Raw genomic sequence first — 19334 nt, forward strand, 5'->3', positions numbered from 1 at the left:
GGAGTCTCCATTCTCCTGGTAGCGTGAACTGTCATGAGAGGCTTTGGCTGCACGATTGAGCTTGCCTGGAATGTAAATGGCACAAAACGACCTGAGCCGCTGCTGACTCCAGAGGAGGAAATAGCGGGCAAGTTGTGACATGCAACTTGAGTGCATGCCGCATTGGTGTTTGATGTATGCATCCGTCACAGCATTATCCGTCCGGACCAACACATGCTTGCCCGGAAGCAGACTGCCAGTAGCACTGCCAGCAACTCCAGGTAATTGATATGCCACTGCAGTCGAGGTCCTGTCCAGGTGCCCCAGCCCGTTCTGGAGGCATCTGTTGTAACAACAACATGCCTGGACACTTGTTCTATGGGCACTCCTGCCTGTAGAAAAGCAAAGTCTGACCAAAGGCTAAAAGTTCGGCGACACATTGGTGTGATGGTCACACGATGTGTGCTGTGGCGCCATGCCTGTCTCAGGACTCTGAAGTGCTGAAGCGGTCTCATATGCATCAATCCAAGCTGCGTTACCACGGGTGCCATATGCCCAGGAGCTTCTGAAATTGTTTCAGTGGATCTGCTGTACTCCCCTTGAACGTATTCAGGCAGTTCAGCAATAAGTGTGCACTCTTATTTGATGCGCCATTGTGTTGACTGAACTCCATACCGAGAAAGAGATGCTCTGCACGTGCCATGAAACGGCCGCATCTAGAAACACACAGACAGAAAGGTATCTTTAAAAAGACGCACACCATTTGTGCTTGCTCCTTTAGGGAAAACTGCTCTTTTATGCCGAAGCACCCTGGGGGGAATTGCTGCACTTATCTGTGCACACACACACTGGCGAAAGACCACTGAATGCACTATAAGCTGAACTCCAGCAAGAGGGTTGTCAGTGCTCTTTTAGGTGAATTGGAAGAGTGATCGCTCTGATACAGGCAATCACTCAGCCTCGAAGAAAAAATCGAATGAGAGGAAGCATGAGACCATCTTATATACCCATATGTACTGTGAGTGGCTAGGCATGCAAATTCCACTCGTCAATTTCATTGGCCGTTTTTTCTAAAACTTAGAGGTGATTGGGGCTCCCAAGTGAGACCCCTACTGTCACTTGACATAACGTTGAACATGACTGACAGAAAGGGAACCCAGGATTCCATTTATCCGCGGTTTAGAACGATCCAGTGTTAATTATTTAAAGTGTGAAAAGCCCTTATATCATGGTGTATCATGGTGTTACCATTTGCAATCATCACTTTACCATGGTACCACCACAGTTCTGTCATCAGAACTGATCAACCCATCCTGTATTTACACATATTGCCATGTCAATAACATCAGTTAAGAGCAATATGTTTGTGTCAATCTCATGAAATCTATCCCAGGTTTATTATTATTTGCATTATGGCATGGCTAAATTATGAGTGGGTGGTGTGCGACTATGTTAGTGTCACAATCCTAAAATAAGCTTTCTTTTCTTTTTTTAAAATAGACGGTTTTGTGAGCCCGTTCTGGCTAAGTGGTTTGATGATACACTTCAGTTTCACACCCACCGCTCGCGTTTCATTAGTAACCAGAGCATGTGTTTTCAGTTTGTCAGCAGTGCGTGTGGTGAAACCCGAGCAGATGGTCGAGGAGCTTCGGACCAGCAGTCAGCTTGTGGAGAGGGGCTTCCGTCAGAGCGGCAAGGAGACTGTAAGACCAGGCTGACATCTCTGATCACGCAGACCAGGATCTCCACACAAGATGTTCCCACCTCCATCAACACCCAGGAGACACACATATGATGCCAACAATGAAGCCTGATCTGATTGTAACTGTGACTAGACATCAAAATGACTCTTCAATGCAGCACACGTCAAGCATCTTAAAAACTATTCATTCCACAATTAAAGGAGCACAAAGTAATTTTTGTCTAAATGAATGAATAGTAAAATGGTGTATGCTGACATGAGCTCACTAATCAATTGAAGTGGATTTTCCCTTCATGGTGGGAAACCCAGCTTGAAATCAAAAGGCAATTTGACATTATTGACAAAAACTCTAATACTCTCCAGAGAACATCATCAGAACCTCATCAAGAATGTGTCAAGTTGAGATTTCATCCCGAAATCAAATCAGAAAATATCTTGCTGACAGAAAATTGTAATATTTTTTATGTTCTATTATTGGTGTTATTTTAATGAGAGTTAAACAGCCTTTTCTCAATTACCCTTTTGGGTAACACTTTACTTAAAGCCTTTATATATAATGCATTATAAAAGTATTTTAATGTAGTGATTATGTCTTGTAATGCACATTATAGTGCATTGTAATGCACTGTAACCACACTTATAATACTAATCTATTCATTGTTATTCCTTTAGAAAGCATAATGCATTAAAACTAATGTGACAAAACCAATTTCAGATATAACAAGGAGTCTGTAAATATAATAATGCATTTTAACTTTGGTTACAATTATTTATTTTAAAAGATATAATACATTATAACCTACATTATGACTACCTTTATAATGCATTATACATACAAAGCTTTAAGTAAAGTATTACCCTATTTTCTTTAAGTATCATTGAATAATAACATTAATTATTTGAACAACAGGCTTTTCCTTGTTGAGTTTGCTGTGAAACGTTGCCATTTGATAACTGGGCTCATTTCCGTAACATTCACCTAACAAGAGCGTTTAAAGAATAGACCTGTAATTAGTTAGTGCACTTACAGCAATCCAGTGAAATAGTGATTGCTCTGAAAATGGCCTTACTGTCCACATCACATCTACACTGTTGCAGTGATATGATGTGGTCTTTTCACTTCAGTTAATAATAAATGCCATGTCCTAGACATCTCTCTATACTGTTTGAACTCAAAATGCTATAATTTATATTATATTATTAACTTTTATTCTCATGCCTATCTATGTTGCTGTCTAGATTCAATGTGTTTTGACATCCATTTCTTATGGCTTCTTTCTCCAAGCACTCAACCCAAAATCACCCTTCCTTGCAAACATATTTCATATGTGACTTCAATCAATTTTCATTTAGAGCACAGAATAGGTCTGATCAAATAGATTTGATTACTTAAGCCATTTACTGCAGATATGCAGTTCTGTCAAAAGCTGCATTAATGGCGCCTTGAGAAAATCAATATCGGCCCTGTCAATATTTGTCTGACTGATTTTGATACTCTAGTCCAGGGTTTCCTAACTGGGCATTCACAATTTCAGATTATATATAGAATTTATATATAGTTGATTGATACAGTGACAAGAAAAGTTTGAGAATATAGCCCTTAAAAAAATATTGAGTTCTGCATTGGTTACTCATAAAATGTGATCTTATCCTAATTTTCACTCCCAGTTAATATAATAAACTAATAACAATTATTAAGTAATTGTATTTCCACATTTTTTATTGAATAGATTTAGTAGCGATTCACAGTGCAGGGTGAAGAAAGTGAAACCTTGAATTTAGTAACTTTTAAATTCTCCTTTAGCAGCAAAACTTTCACCAAACATGTTCTGTAGCTGCTTATAAGACTTTTGAGCCATTATGGACCTTCACTCCTTACAAATCTGTTTCAGTTTATCAGTATTTCTGGGTTGTCCTGACAGTACAGCCCTCTTTAAGTTATACCACACCATCTTAGTTGGCTTAAGGTCATAATTCAGGGGAAAAAACATTCTTTTTCAACCAGTATTTAGTTGATGTTTTCTTTGGGTCATTTTCTTGTTGCATAACTCAACCTCTCTAAAGCTTGAAGTCATGAACTGCTGTCCTGTCATTCTCCTATAAGATGTCTTGATACACTTTTGAATTGATTTATTCCTTCAATGATTGTGAAGTGTCAAGGTCCTGAGGCAGCATTAAACCATGATGCTCCTCCATCATCATTCACAGTTGGGCAGAGCTTGTGGTGTTGGTGTGCAGTGCCCTTTTCCTCTAAAGAAAGCATTGTGAAAGCAAATACACATACTCTCTTAAGGCACGTTCACACCAAGAACGATAACTATAAAGAACTTTATTAGCATCCACAATGTAATGCACAATATCGTTCTGTTTATTCTAAGTGCACGCTGCAGTTTTGTCGTCTGTCACTTTAAAATGCTCGAGCTCTGAAAAGGATGGATTCTGATTGGCTGTCAATGTTTTAATCGTTCATCATCAAAAAATATAATATAATTTAAAAAATAAAAATTCTGAAAGTGATTCCAACTATATTGTGTCTCTGTGCCTTTGTCATTATAGTTGTGATATGGACTCTGCTATTCTTTTATATTTAGAATATAATACACAGAGAGTAATCAACAGAACTAAGAACAGGTGAGGAACTAATCAATAACCAACTAACTAGCAAACAGAACTCAGGCAAATCAGAACAGGCGAAAGAATGGAAACAAAACCAAAACAGAATTAGAACTTGAAAACAACTACAGAGAAAAAAAGACATTTAGCCCTCAGATGCCATGTTTGTTATTTACAGCAGTGTCGCGGGGAAATTATGCTGTGGAGAAAGTGGCTTACAGAGCAAAGAGAGTGTATACGCCAAATACATAGTTCATGTAAAGATGATATCTGTTCACATTTCTGTTCATGCAAATGAGCTAATCTGACAATTATTCAATCTCAAATCATGACATCATAAATGAAAGTTCTACATTGTTGACCCAACATTATTCGAACAATGAATGTGTGACAAAAACAGTGTCAGGAATGGTTATGACTATATAGTCAACTTTTTCAATGATGGTGGTAAAGCAGTTCGCTACGGCATTGTACATAAACCACCCTGGTCTTGAGTTTTTGTTTTGCAAAGTGACATGAATTTAAAGGGGACCTATTATGCAAAATTCACTTTTATAAGGTGTTTGATTCTGCTATGATGACATCATCATAGGTAGAAGCCCCGCCCACAACGGGTGATGATCTACCATATTAGCATAGACACTGCCCTGAGCCATTTCTGTATCCACACTGTAGCAGCTTGAGTTTTACAATATCTGTGACAAAGAGGAATGACAAATGATGTGTTTGGGATGTACCAATGCAGATAAGAGTCTCCGTAGACTCCTGCCATCTGAGTCACAGGACATCGTGGTTAAATTTCATTTTTGAAGGTAATGTCCAGAAGAAAGGAGGTAAAGTACGTTTCATTTTAAACTGAATTTTCACAAAAGGTTGATTCTGAAGGATGGGTCAATACCATCACTTCGTGCTCAAACTTCATATCCAGATGCACTCATGTGCTGTTGGAATTATCGTAAACAAGAGTTTCCTAGTTAAAAATTGCACATAAACGCCTTTTCTGACATTTTTGGTGTGTGAGATTGTCCTGTTTTGTTGTTGCCGGGATGTTGGAGCACGAGTTCTTGAAACTTCACCCTCTTCTGGAAAGGGGGCTGGGAGCAACAGCTCATCTGCATTTAAAGGGACACACTCAAAAACAGTGCGTTTTTGCGCACACCCAAAAAGTGGCAATTTTAGCATGCTATAATAAAGGATCTAAAACTTCACATACACACTCTGGGGACATCAGAAACTCATTTTTACATCTTGCAAATAAGGGCATAATAGGTCCCCTTTAACATTTATCTTGAATTTGACATGATATCATTGACATGATATGCAAATGAGAAATAGAAAACCATATGTGGCCTTATGGTAATCCAAAGAAATTAATTTCCTTTCTTATTTTGGTATTTTGAATAGGTCACAGATTTAATTTTGAGTAAGTGATTAGTATATGTACTGGAATATATTTTAAAGTAACACTCCAAATACAGGGTACTTGAATTAAGAATCTGACTTGCTGTTGGATCTTTTCAAATGCTCTCCACAGGGTCAAACCTTACTGGTTTCATAAACTTCTCAGTCATTACACATCTTAAAACAAGTGAGGTGTGCAGTTGTTCAGGCTGGTGATTGCCCACCCAAGCAATCAGGACCCCGGCGGGCCAAATCTCATACCTGCCTGACCAAATTAAACACCAAGAGTTCCTGGCACCACTTCAGTGCACACTGAGCAGCGACGCCTTCCCATACTCACGGCAAATGATTTTCAAAATCTACACCTTAAGTCTGAACTGTGAACCAAACCTATAATCACATTTCTTTGCTGTTTTAACCAATGCTAAAGGACTCTGGCTGGTTTGTGCTAATTACAGGTTGGCCATAAGAGTCCCAAAACCAGTTTGAAGCTGAAACATGTGACATCACTCAGCAGTAATGTAGTTTTGTTGTTGTTGTTGTTGTTTTGTAAACTTGATTTTTTTGTAAATTTGCATATATCAGTGAGCTCTTCACATTTCTAGCCTGTAAGTCAGCATATGCAAATACTGTATGCCCTAGATAGTAGACACTGAATCTTGAGACATGCAGAACTGCAGAAATAAAAGTTTGTGTATCATTATTGAATTATTGTAAATTATTCTTTGAATCTGTTTCAAGTAAAAAATACTATTTTATTATAACCTATTTTTATTATTATTATTATTATTATTATAACCTATTTTTACAGGTGGTAAATACAAAAACAAAAACAAAACAAAAAAAAACCTTTCTAAAATTATGTGAACTACAACTTGTAGTTGACCATAAAGATCACGATGGCATTCCATGTGAAAGTAAAGTTTTGCTACTGTGACTGGAAGCTTTTCCTGTAAAAATCCTGATAAATCATAGCAACAACAAACATACTTAATGTTTTAATGAAAAAAAAAATCTTTAAGAAAAAATGGAATGGCACTTAAGCAGCTCCCTTGCATGTAATTCTGATCTAATTACTGGAAGAGTTTATTGAGCGGACGTGAATCTCCAGTGTTTTCAGTTCTCATTAGCCCTCACAAACTGTCTGTATCATAACAAGCCCTTTAGACACAGAAGCCGGTCGGCAGCTCAAGTGCCTGAAAAGACCAGATTATCAACATAAATGTCTCCATAGTGCCGTAACAAAAATGTCACTGATATTTAAAATGTTTCATTGTAAGTGATCCTTTTCTAACGGATAAAGGACAGTTTTTTTAAAGTGCTTACACCTTCTTTAATGAGCTTGTATTCAGTCCATCTCATTTATTGCCTCTAAGTAGAAATTCACTTTCTTTGTGGAATATTGAAGATAGACAAAATAAGAAACAGTCTCTCGAATACATGGGCCAGTCAATAGAGGTGTTAAATTGAAACGCTGCTGCAAGCCAGTCAACAGATAAAGAAGAAGATACAGAGTGTGATGAACCTGGATGAGCCAAATTTAGAACTTAAATCTGAGCTCAGACAGATCTTTACCTTTCTACTTGTGTAGAAGGAACAACACAAGCTTCACTCTTTGAAAACAGCCAAATTAGTTTAGATTAAACTCTTCCATACTAATTTATTATGATCCAAATTAAAGGCTGCTAAAGTGATTGTGAACTGTAACAAATGCTGGTGATTTATTATAAGTAATTACACAATTAACCACATGTGCAAATAGGTTGGAAACTCCCATATTTATAGGGGAATTTTTCATGCAATAAATCAAAACAGTGACTGTTTGAATTGCTCCATCCATGTGTCTCATCAATGTTTATACTGATGCTGTAAGGGAGGAGAATAAAGTTTAAGTATGTGGCTAGAACAACCAGAAGTATTTACAATTGATGGTCTCAAACCACCTCTTCTTAGAGTTTTTAGTGGTCGGATTGCTATCCATCTCAAAAAAAAAAAAAAAAAACAGAGACAAAGGAGCAAAAAGGCTGGGCAGAACCACCAGAGATGAAGGAGCCAGGAGGCTGGGCAGAACCAGAAGAGACGAAGGAGCAAAAAGGCTGGGCAAAACCAGTGGAGGTGGAAGGAGCAAGGAGGTTGGGCGGAACCAGAGGAAGGGCCAGGGAACTGGTACAAAATTTGTAAGTTCATCAAGCCAGGCGGGACCAGTGGGGATGAATAAACCTCAACAGAGTGTTTGGGTGGGAAGCCTTTCCAGGTTGTCAAACTTAATCAGTGCTTCTTGTGGGATGGAGTAGGTACTTGAATAAGTAATTACTTTGTGACCGCTAAAAAGTATGTTCTATATAGTATGAATGTAATCCAGACATACTGTATTTGCCATGTTGTCACACTGTCACTGCTATTCACAAATCCTCTCCCAAGCCCTCATGGGATAGTAAAGTGTCCATCATATGTGCACTTCAGAATCTTGCCGGAAGTAGTAGGTCATCCAGGTATTTTTTGCCTAGTTCTTTAAAAATACTGTGAATTCAGATATACTACTCTTGTCACATAGTGTTTCTTGCCCACTATATAATAGGGAAATATGTGATTTTGGATGCAACCAAAGTGAATCTGTAACAATGGAGACAAACTAGTACATGTGAGCCAATGGAACAAAGGAAAAACAGGAAACAAGAACATACAAACTAAGAGTCCCAGGAACCAAATCCAAAACAGAAAACCGCTATTCACACATCCGCAAGTGCTTTCTCAAGTGTATTCTCAATTCCGCAAGTGTTTGACAAACAGTGGCAACTGTATTTTTATAAAATGAGAATTTGTCTGTTTTTGTTTTGTTTTCAACATTACTTGTATAGCAATTTTATGCCTGGTGAGCCAAAGACAATTTTCCACCTTGGTGAACAATAAAGATATACAACACAATACAATCCTCTCCTGAGGAAAATGTGATAAAACTGCACCATCCAAACCACTTCACCATGGGTTTACACTGAAGAGGAATCTGAATTTGCACCATGGTTCATCACCGATACACCACCAGGTCGGTCCAATCTCTCAGTGCATGTGGAGCCAGATGCATACTTTAGAAATGTAAAAGAAAATGGCCAGTTAAAGAGCATTGTTGAAAGTTAGTAACAGTTACAGTTTATAATACTGAATATTCTAAACTTATATTTGAATATAATAAGAATTGATTCAATTCTGTTAAGATTTTAGGTTTAAATGTTATCTTAAATAAAAGGCTTAGCAGTTGAACCGGCAAAGGTCCGTTATGCTCTGTTATGGAAATTTATTCTAGAGGCCCTCATCAGTTTCAAAAGAATGATGTAGGATACAGTATAATTAATTCATTGTATTTTTGGCCATTAAAAAAAAAAAAAAAAAGAATTCACAAATCTTGCTCTATGTGGTGCAGTTACTTTTAATATTTCAATTCATGGTCCCTCTCCAAATAAATAATTTCATCCTTCACTCTGCTGAACAATTTGAAACCGAACAGATGAGAGAAGTTCACACTGTGAGCGACTCACAGATAGAAATCTGTTCACCAAAAGAAAAAGAAAAGTAAGGTCAAGATATATCTTCTAAGAAAGGTGAATTTATCAAACAAGTCATAAAGGTTTAGTTCTGTCATCATTTAACTATCCCTTTAACAGTAAAAAGACGTCAAAATGAACTAATGAAACGTTGCTGAATTGGATTTACTATGGCTATATGAACACATCCATTTTAATTTAACTAAAATAAGTTGATAGCAATAAATATTCAAAGAACATACATTCTACAAACGTATGAGATAAGCAACAAGGAACAGAAAAAAAGAACCTCGATTAAAGAAATACATTGATTTGATTAAATAAATAATATGACAGTGTGCAATATTGTAATGTAGGTGAGGATTTGGGATTTGAACTCATGGCCCCCGCCCGCCATGCAGCATGTCAGAAACTGTCTCTGTCTGAACTTAAATACAACATAAGGGGCCCATAGCAATATACAATCAGGAGACCCAGTATTTCCTGTGGTCACATTAGTTGAAATTGGAACTCAATTTTTTTTTTTTTTTTTTTTCTGCAATTGTAATCCTGAGATAGCATAAAAAAGTCTGCCTAGAATATGTGTTGCTTGTCTTCTTTGTGGTGTAGAAATGGCTGGATGGGCAAATCTGAGCAGAATTTAATTGGTTCATAATGTCATGAAGGGACTTCTGAATGAGGTTGGACAACCCGCAGTACACCGGTGAATGCAAATGAAGACTCTTGAAGACTGATTCATATGACCTCAGCACAATTTTTATTCAGAGCTATGACTCTAGAAGTTGTTTCCACTTTATTTTGTTCAAAACGAGCTGTTAAGCCAGATTATAAGGTTATCTCTCAAAGACACCCAAAACAGCTCAATAACCCTTTCTTTTGTAATAGAAAAACAGATGCGGGTTGTAGATATTCTTTAAAAGGATGACTGCAGAGGTGTACTGCAAACACAACTTGGAGTTTAACAACACCATACCAGTGTGTAGTTGCCATGACATAAAATATTTAATCCAGTATCTGTGTTATTTGTGATAACAGTTTGCATAAATACACTTATTTCCCTAAAAACGATTGTGTGTGGAACTAATTTCTTACCCCAAATTTCATCCAAAGCCATCACAAGCTAATTTCAAAATGTCATTTTAGTGCAAGTAACAGACTCGAACAATTGCACTTAAGTGTGTGTGTGAGACAGAGATACTTTTATATGTGACTGAAACCGCCAATAGGTGATTGCAAGTCTTAATAAGTGAGTCATAGAATCATTCATTAAAACTATTCATTAGCTGATTCATTCATGAATAAAGCTGTCTTTATAAATGGGTCATTCTAGTAGTTATGGCATGGATCTAATCACACTTTATTAAAAAAGAAGGTGAACCAACAGGGATGAATCCAAAACAAACAAAAACACAACAGCTAAACATTAGCGAATTTAAGATATGTTAAGACAATGACTGACAACAACAAACTGAAACAAAGGGCTATAAACACACAAGGACTAAACATGAAACAGGGAAATCAAAGACTTTGGCAACAGACTCAAACACAGGAAAAACCACAAGGGTAGTGATACAGAAGCAAGGAAGAAAATACATGTAAAAAAAAAAAAAAAAAAAAAAAAAAAAGTCCAGGAACAGACCTGACATTACATTACTAACCTCCCCACTAGGCAACACCTGGCACCATAAACAAGAAACAGTGTTAAACTGCCTTGGTGGAGGAAGGTAATGATGGATCCCGGGGGGAGGGAAGGAGGGCCAGGACCATGACCACAGTGGAGGAGATGACCATGGCAGAGCCGGCGGAGGAGAGAACCACAGAGGAGCCAGCAGAACAGGAGACCTCTGGAGTTTCTGCAGAGATGAAGACCCCTGGAGTGCCTGTGGAGGAGGAGACTTTCATCGAGGAGCCAGAGGAGATAGAGACCAAGATGGTGTGGCTGGCTGAGTGAGAGACCATGGTGGAGCCAGTGGAACAGGAAACCTCTGGAGTGACAGCAGAGCAGGAGACCTCTGGGATGCCAGCGGAGTTGGTGACCTCTGGCATGCCTGCCAAGCAAGAGACATCGGGATGTTGGCTGAACTGAAGAACATAGGTCAAAAGGCAAAGCAGATGATCAAGTTAGGGGACGAGGACCAGGAAGAAGCCAGCAGAGACTGAGATCGGGTGCAGCTGTTGACCATGGTAGAGGAGAAAGATGGTGAATCCAGTGTGGATCCAGCAGATGAGGCAGTGCTTTCCAGGCCATAACCAAGGAGCAATTTTTGTGGCCGAGATCAGGGAGAGAAATCCAGTAAGCTGGCATTACAAAATATCCCTTGAAGACCATCTAGGAGAAATATGGTACTGAGATGTTAATTTAATCCAGCATGATAAAACAAATTTCCTGGTGTATGTTCCCACTCATTCTTCAACTTCTGAGGTCTCTCCTTTTCAACTGGTCCAGCCCGACACTCTGGATCCTTCTTCCTCTGCTGGTTCTGTCCAGTCTCCCTGCTCTGAATCCTCCGCGGGTCCTGTCCGGTTCCCAAGCTCCACCTCCTTCACTGGTTCTGGCCAGTTCCTTGCCTCTGTTTCCTTCACTAGTTCCAACCAGTTCCCTGGCTCCGCCATGGACTTCCGTGTCTTTGGCTACACTTGGGTCCTACACCCCTTTTGCTCCACGGGGACCTGCATGCCTCTGGTTCCATCATTGTCCTCACTCCCACCAGCTCCATCTTGGTATACTAAGCCCCCAGCTCCACCTCGTTCCTCCGACTCTCAGGCTCCGCCTGGGTCCTCTGAGTCTGCGACATCACCCTGGTCCTCCCTTCCTCCGGGTTCACTTTGGTCTCCACCTCCTCTGACTCTGCCTCAGTCTTCCGATCCACTGGCTCTACACCATGCTCAAAGGTCCAGCCAGCTCTGCTGTGGATATTCATCCCTCCACTCCACTGGTTCCACTGTGGTCTTCTCCTCCACCAGCTCCCCTATAGTGAAGGCTTTCATTTCTGCCAGGAGTTTACTATTACATCTTGGCTGTGTTTTGATTTTAGTATGCATTTCCTGTGTTTAGTCCTTAGGTAATTTTTCCATTGTGATTGATTTGGTTGCCATGGTGCTTGATTTTAGTTCCACCTTCTTAAAGGAACACTCCACTTTTTTTGAAAATAGGCTCATTTTCCAACTCCCCTAGAGTTAAACAGTTGAGTTTTACCGTTTTCGAATCCATTCAGCCGATCTCCGGGTCTGGCAGTACCACTTTTAGCATAGCTTAGCATAGTTCATTGAATCTGATTAGACTGTTAGCATCTCCTTAAAAAATGACCAAAGAGTTTCAATATTTTTCCTATTTAAAACTTGACTCTTCTGTAGTTACATGGTGTACCAAGACTGACGGAAAATGAAAAGTTGCGATTTTCTAGGCCGATATGGCTGAACGGAGATCGGCTGAATGGATTCGAAAACGGTAAAACTCAACTGTTTAACTCTAGGGGAGTTGGAAAATGAGCCTATTTTAAAAAAAAAGTGGAGTGTTCCTTTAAATTTCACATTCAGCCCTGAGTATATATAGCCCTGTTTTTTAGTATGTTGTCCATTCTTGTATATGTAAGGTGTGGTTTTACTGGAAAACCACCTATGATCACAGAGTTCCAAGTGTTTTGGTTTGTTTTCATTTAATAAATATAAACTGCTTGCTATCAGATCCATGCTTCATCTCTCCTCATCAGAACTGACCATGACAGCCAAAGTTTGGAGCAAACACGATCATTACCTGGATGTCACCAATGAAGGCAGGTCATGGAGTTGTGGATGCTGTTCTGCAGGGTGCTTGATTTCTGTATGTTAACTGCAGTGGCTGTGACAAAAAAAAAAAAAAAAAAATCACAGGGCAGCACTGAGAAGTTGCTGTGAGTGTACGTCTGTACAGTATGTGTGTGCATGCAGAGAGAGAGGGAGCATGGGAGAATAGATAAAAGGTAATTTAGTGTGGAAAAACAAGGACATTGTAAAAAATACTGGTGAAAAAATACTATAGTAATTTATAGTAAATACTATAGTGTTTTTGAACTATACTATAGTAAATCGTAGTATACTGTATATATTATAGTATTTACAACACTTTGTTAATGAATGCTACAGCATAATGTAGTATTAACTATAGTGAACTGATAAACTGTAATAAATACTGTAGTATACTTTAGTTTTTACTACAGTAAACTGTAGTGTATATTGTAGTATAATATACCCTATAGTTGTAGAAAACGTAGTACAGTATTGGGTAAAGTAATTTGTTTTATATTACTGTAGTTGTTATATTACCACAACAAATTAATTCAAGTACTTTACTATTGTATGGTTCAAAAACACTATAGTATTTACTATAAATTACTATAGTATTTTTTTCACTTGGGTGGGTTTTGGTTCAACTGCTGTTATAGGCACAAATAACATTTGAAATAGCTGAAATAATTTGGCGAAGTGATATGGAACTGTAATGAGGTTGACAGACCTGGAACTATTTTAGCTGTGTGTTTACTGGAAAATAACCGCACACCTTAGAATGTTCGTCAACCAATCAGAATCAAGAATTAAAAGAATGAGTTTTGTTGTTGTTGTTTTATTTTCTAGCTGAGTGAACATTCTATTAGGTTTGAATGCTGACTAAAATCATAGAACACAGAAAAATGGCAATTAAAAGCTTTGTTCCGTGAGGTTACAGGCTGCTTATTAAATGTGCCATAGTTGAAAAAAACTCCCATGTATTTGATTCAGGTGATGTTTTTATCCGAAGCAAATTACAGAAATGTACATACAGACCTACACATATAATTTATACTCATCATGTAAGTCAATATGTATAGATCTTCACAACAGATCGTATGTCAATAAATGCTGTGTAGAATTTTGTGTATATATGTTATTAACAGGGTGTGTGTTTGTCCTGTCAATATGTTTCTGTGTTCTAAGAATTGTTTATCACATTGCACGACATTTTCCATTTTAAATATAATAAAAATAAATGGTGACAATTAACCACAAAATGCTACACAGCACATACCACTTCATTGCATCTGTTGTAATGAAATTTAATGTCATACTAAACGTCTAATATATTTTAGTGTCACTCTCATATACCAATGCACACATATCAGTTCACTTTCTACTGTAATGTATATTTCTGTCATGACAACTCTCTGAGTGTTTGGCATGGTAATGGATATGACAGTGTTGATATGTTTGGTCTTGGCAGAATAGATCTGCTACACTGCTGCTGCTGCAGAGCAAGTACGGGACTTGCTACTGTCAATACATACACGAAACACTGCTGTGAGCAAGTACGACATGCTGACGCTGTACAACATAGCATACATGAATTATTCAGGTGGAGCTGGGGAAGGTGGAGGGTTTCTGAAAGCGTGCTGCAACAGCTACAGCAAATGCTGACCAAGTATTTGAAGGTTGAGCAGCGAGCTCATTGGCTACTGATACAGCAGGAACCAATCATCTGTGCCTTATAGAGAATGATGTGATTGCAAGCAGATTGAGTTAAGATTGAGATATATAAATTTGCATTATAAGGTGAGATTTAGATGAGCCAGGATTTTTTGCTCAGCTCATTTTCTTTACGTTATCCTGCCAGTTATCCATGATTGGAAATCTCAGTTGTCCTTTAGAGCCATGGGAACGCAGATAAACACTCCACAAACATTGAAATAAATCACATTTAGGCAGATGAGTAAGATTGTGTTCCGTCATCCACACTATTGAAGGGATGCCTGCTGGAACAAGCCCACACGAAATGCGATACAGTTCAGGTGACGTATATTACAGTGTGGGCTGCTTGCATTAAGATTTTCCCTTTCGGATAGCATTACTCGACTCTGATGTAGTTACCTTAAGGGACAGAAACCTGTTGTGAATGTGCTAATGTGCCTAATGTGGCCTGAAAGACTGCACCTGCTTCTGAAATCCTCAAGCCATACCGGAACAATGCAGCCAAATGATATGCCTAGTACTACTTAAGGCCTCTGGTGTGTTTGTGACATAGACAAGACTTACCTGTGTCTGTGAATGAAAGAATGCTTTTCCTATGCAAGAGGGGGTAATAACAGGGTTTTTCCCAGTTATCTGGATACCGGTCTGGCATGTCTATCAAAGACAGCTGATGTTTGCTGCCAAATTCAGGGTTTTTACTGCGCTCAACCCTGGTCACATGACGACCAGTTTGTAATTACACTGATTTCTGTTTCACAAGCAGAAATTCTTACATTTGATCCTTACAGCACCAGATCCCTCAAGACAAAACAATTGCTTTTGCCATGGTGCCGCAATTCAGTAGCACCTTTGAGCTAAAACACTGAACAGCAGTTACATGAAACACCATCAGTGTCTTACATCGAGAACGGAACAAAACATCATGAAAATAATTCAGTTGTTTTCTTTAGAAATGTTCTCAAACTGTTTTCAATTCTCAATCCTACAAATGAATCATCACAATGACAAGGATTATGAAATGTTCAGTTACAAAAGAGCCTGCATGGGGGGAAAATGACAAAAACACCCACATGAAAACTCCCTGTGTTTTTCTACATGAAAGACCGTTGAATAAGCAGTGCGCACCACTGATGTCAAGATGCGATCATTTATGGCAAGCACATATATCCCAGAAGCCTTTTGACAGTCTCCTTGATCTTTAGAGGTCTTTTATAAAAGTCGGCAATTCACAGAACATAGATAGTGTCAAGATTGCGTTGATAGATCAAAACATGCTTTTTTAAAAAATAAATTAATTCATTCATAAAAAGGTTTCCTCTCAGTAAGATGCCAAAATTAGAATGCTTTGCCTTCCTACACACTGTGAAGGACTTGATTTAGTACAGCAAGAAAGAAGTCATTGAAACATTGTACGTGTCACATTTGCAAAACATCGCTTCTGTCGGTGAGAAGAAGATGGAATCTGTCAGAAATAGAAACTGTCAACTTTATCTCAGTGAACTATGAACTCTCAGGAAGGATAGACACACAGGACGAAAGATAGAGGGGAAGAGGTGTGTCCTCGGTATGTCAGACAGGTTTACTGCCTCTGGCCAGTGAGACGCTATTATTATTTGCATGTGAAAACTTGAGTCCCCACCCTTCACCAGGTTCTCAGCACTTCTCATGTTAAAACACATTCAGGGTTTTTTTTCTCTTTCTTTTCTTTTTCCTGAGACTAACCAATCCACTTCGGCTTGAGACATACCTCATCTATACTGGTACAACACAGGATAAGAATAATAAGAGACACCGCATGATGATTTTCTCTTAAGTAAGTAACTTTTTAGAAATGGCATAGACTCGAATGTCATACTCAATGTTACTGAAGTAGGTGCTGAAGTGTTTGCAGACAGGTTAGTTTGCTATACATCTGCTTGTATTGTTTTTGCATATTGAAAGATACGTTTCAGTGCTTAAGCACAATGTCAGAGCATGTTCTGAAAAGGTATATGATTAACTAAGTAGGGTTCTCACAGATGCATAATCTTTTTTGTACATGGATTTTAGTTCTGATTTTATCTTTGGAATGTGCTGATGACTTATGGTCTTTTAGATGAACAAATCTTAGAAAAGTTGCCTGCAATCTCTCAGAATTAGCTTTTTATTATTCTTGTTTTGAGTGAAGTGTTTAGTGAAATCATGCTTTTGCAAGTGAAATGAATTTTCAAGATCTTTTGAATATAAATATGCCTGTATCCCCATTGCTGTGTGTGTGTGTATATGTGAATGTGAATTGCATTTGAAATGCAATCATATACTTGAAAAACTGACATAAGACTTCATTGCATCTGTTGTTAAAATGAATGAAAATTATATGTCATACTAAATGTCAAATGAATTTTAATGTCACTCTCACATGCTATTGCACACATATCAGTTCACTTTCTAGACAAATTCTATCACTGGAGAACTGTACATCAGTATTTCAAGATAGAAATTAATCACAAACCTTGTGCGATAGTATCACCCAATATTATGACTCTCTCCCACACAATTCTCACAAACTGCATTGTGACATAATTTTCATGACATTTTCATAAAAATTTGCCTGCAATCTCTCAAAATGAAGTCTTTAGTGAAACTGGTAATACTTTATTTTAGGGTCTTTTAACTAGTTGCTTATTAGCATGCATATTACTAGAATATTGGCTATTTATTAGTACTTATAAAGCAGATATTAATGCCTTATTCTGCATGACCATATTCTACATCCCTAAATCCTACCCAATACCTAAACTTAACAACTACCTTACTAACTATTAATAAGCAGTAATTAGGAGTTTATTGAGAGAAAAGTCGTAGTTACTAAAGTGTTACCGTGAAACTACTTTTTTCAAGTTATATGTAAATATACAATATATAATTATTATATATCCGACACCAGTGAAAATATTATTGTAGTAACAAGTTTCAGTAACACTTTATTTTAAGGTCTTTTTCGCTTATTAGCATGCATATTACTAGAATATTGGCTATTTATTAGTACTTATTAAGCACATATTAATGCCTTATTCTGCATGACCATATTCTATATCCCTTAATCCTACCCAATACCTAAACTTAACAACTACCTTACTAACTATTAATAAGTAGTAAATTAGGAGTTTATTCAGGCAAAAGTGGTAGTTAATAGTGAATACATGTTCCCTATACTAAAGTGTTACCCAAGTTCCTCTCACAGAAACACAAAATGAGTTATTTAACACCCAGCATTAAGTTTTGGTTGACTAAAATCAGTCATTATATTAATCAGAGCAGGTGGGGCTCAGAATGACTTAAAGTGGTGAATGCCAACCCCTTGTGATTGCTTTAGGCCTGTGGTGATCTCAGCACCTGCTGATCAAGTCAAGTCAAGTTAAAAGAATTAATTATGCCTGTTGGGATGAATCTGAAATATGATGAACACTGACAGATTCTGGGAAATAAACTATTAATGGCATTAAGTTTTTCTAGTGTATGGTTCTTTGGGGAAGCCAAAATGGTTCTTCTATGGCATTGCTGTAAAAAAACCCTATTTGGAATCGTTATTTTTAAGAGTGTATAGATGATGATGAAGGAGAGATAAAGCGGATATAAAATGCAGCATGAACTTTACTAAATAAAAACAAAAGAGTATAATCCAACACAGTAAACCAAATAATGAGTAACAGCGTGCATAAAACAGAAAACACCAGGCAATGAGTCACTGAAACAGGGCATTTTATGCACGTGAACTAATAAAGAATTATTAGGAATAGGTGTGTGTGAATCAGTGAAACAATGAATAACCATAGCAATGGAAGAAAACAAATACAAGAAATGACGATAAACAAACTAAGAGCCCATGGAAATAAAACCAAAACACCAACATAACGTGAAACTTATTTTGAAAACATTAATTTGGAAACAGAAAGTTTCCAAATTAATGATCTGGTTGTTTCTGAAGAACTCTATTCATATGCACTAATTTGTTTTTAGATTAACTCCACAATATGCTATCAAATCCTTAATGTTGACAAACACCACATCAAAGGTCTATTTACTTGCCCACAGTTTCATTAACAGTCTTAATTTGTTTCTTTGAAGGTGAAGTACATAATTTCTGCGCCACTAGATGATTTTTTGAAAGACTCGAATATGAAAATATATCATTATATTATAGTAGATGTTTTATCAGGTTTTTTAGTAACTGACTATTAAAAGTGTGAACTGGACTTCACAGATCAGGATAGTCACTAGTGAAGGGTTTGGTGGCATTGGCAAATCAGCTTTGTCATGATGTGATTCCCCTGCAGCTGTAGAGTAATTAGCAGATGCCAATTACAGCTGACAATGTGACAATGAACAAAGTCTTGCGGAGGATTCTGCACCAGCTGAGCAACCATTGAGGGATAACTTTATTTTCTTTATAGACCTCCTTAGTGGGCAACATTTAAAGATGGTGAACGATCTGTCCTGCACCCAGCAAACAGAACTTACTGAGTAGGAAATGAATGTTCTTGTTGTTTGAGAAGCCCTGACTCAGTAACAAAGCAGAGTGATGCAATAACATTAACATTTTCTCAGATTTTCAGTAGAAGAAAAGTAATTACAGAGCAGCT

General features: G+C 37.8%; 2 protein-coding genes across 5 annotated transcripts in view; both read left to right on the top strand.

Annotated features, from left to right (window-relative positions):
- The window catches only part of mlip (muscular LMNA-interacting protein), a 57446-nt gene extending 53239 nt beyond the window's left edge, over positions 1 to 4207 (top strand). For all 3 annotated transcript variants that reach the window (XM_051916878.1, XM_051916880.1, XM_051916881.1), the window contains one exon: positions 1580 to 4207. In XM_051916878.1, the coding sequence (XP_051772838.1) occupies positions 1580 to 1774 (195 nt within the window). In that variant the 3' untranslated portion in view covers positions 1775 to 4207. The remainder of the gene's footprint in view (positions 1 to 1579) is intronic.
- Positions 4208 to 16344: 12137 nt separating this feature from the next.
- Positions 16345 to 19334, top strand: part of fam83b (family with sequence similarity 83 member B) — a 33144-nt gene continuing 30154 nt past the window's right edge. The window contains exon 1 of one of the 2 annotated variants that reach the window (XM_051916877.1): positions 16345 to 16607. The gene's annotated coding sequence lies outside the window, so the exon portion shown is untranslated. The remainder of the gene's footprint in view (positions 16608 to 19334) is intronic. The other variant, XM_051916876.1, reaches the window with a different exon arrangement.

This window comes from Ctenopharyngodon idella, chromosome 13 (assembly GCF_019924925.1).
Source record: "Ctenopharyngodon idella isolate HZGC_01 chromosome 13, HZGC01, whole genome shotgun sequence".
Lineage (NCBI taxonomy): Eukaryota > Metazoa > Chordata > Actinopteri > Cypriniformes > Xenocyprididae > Ctenopharyngodon > Ctenopharyngodon idella.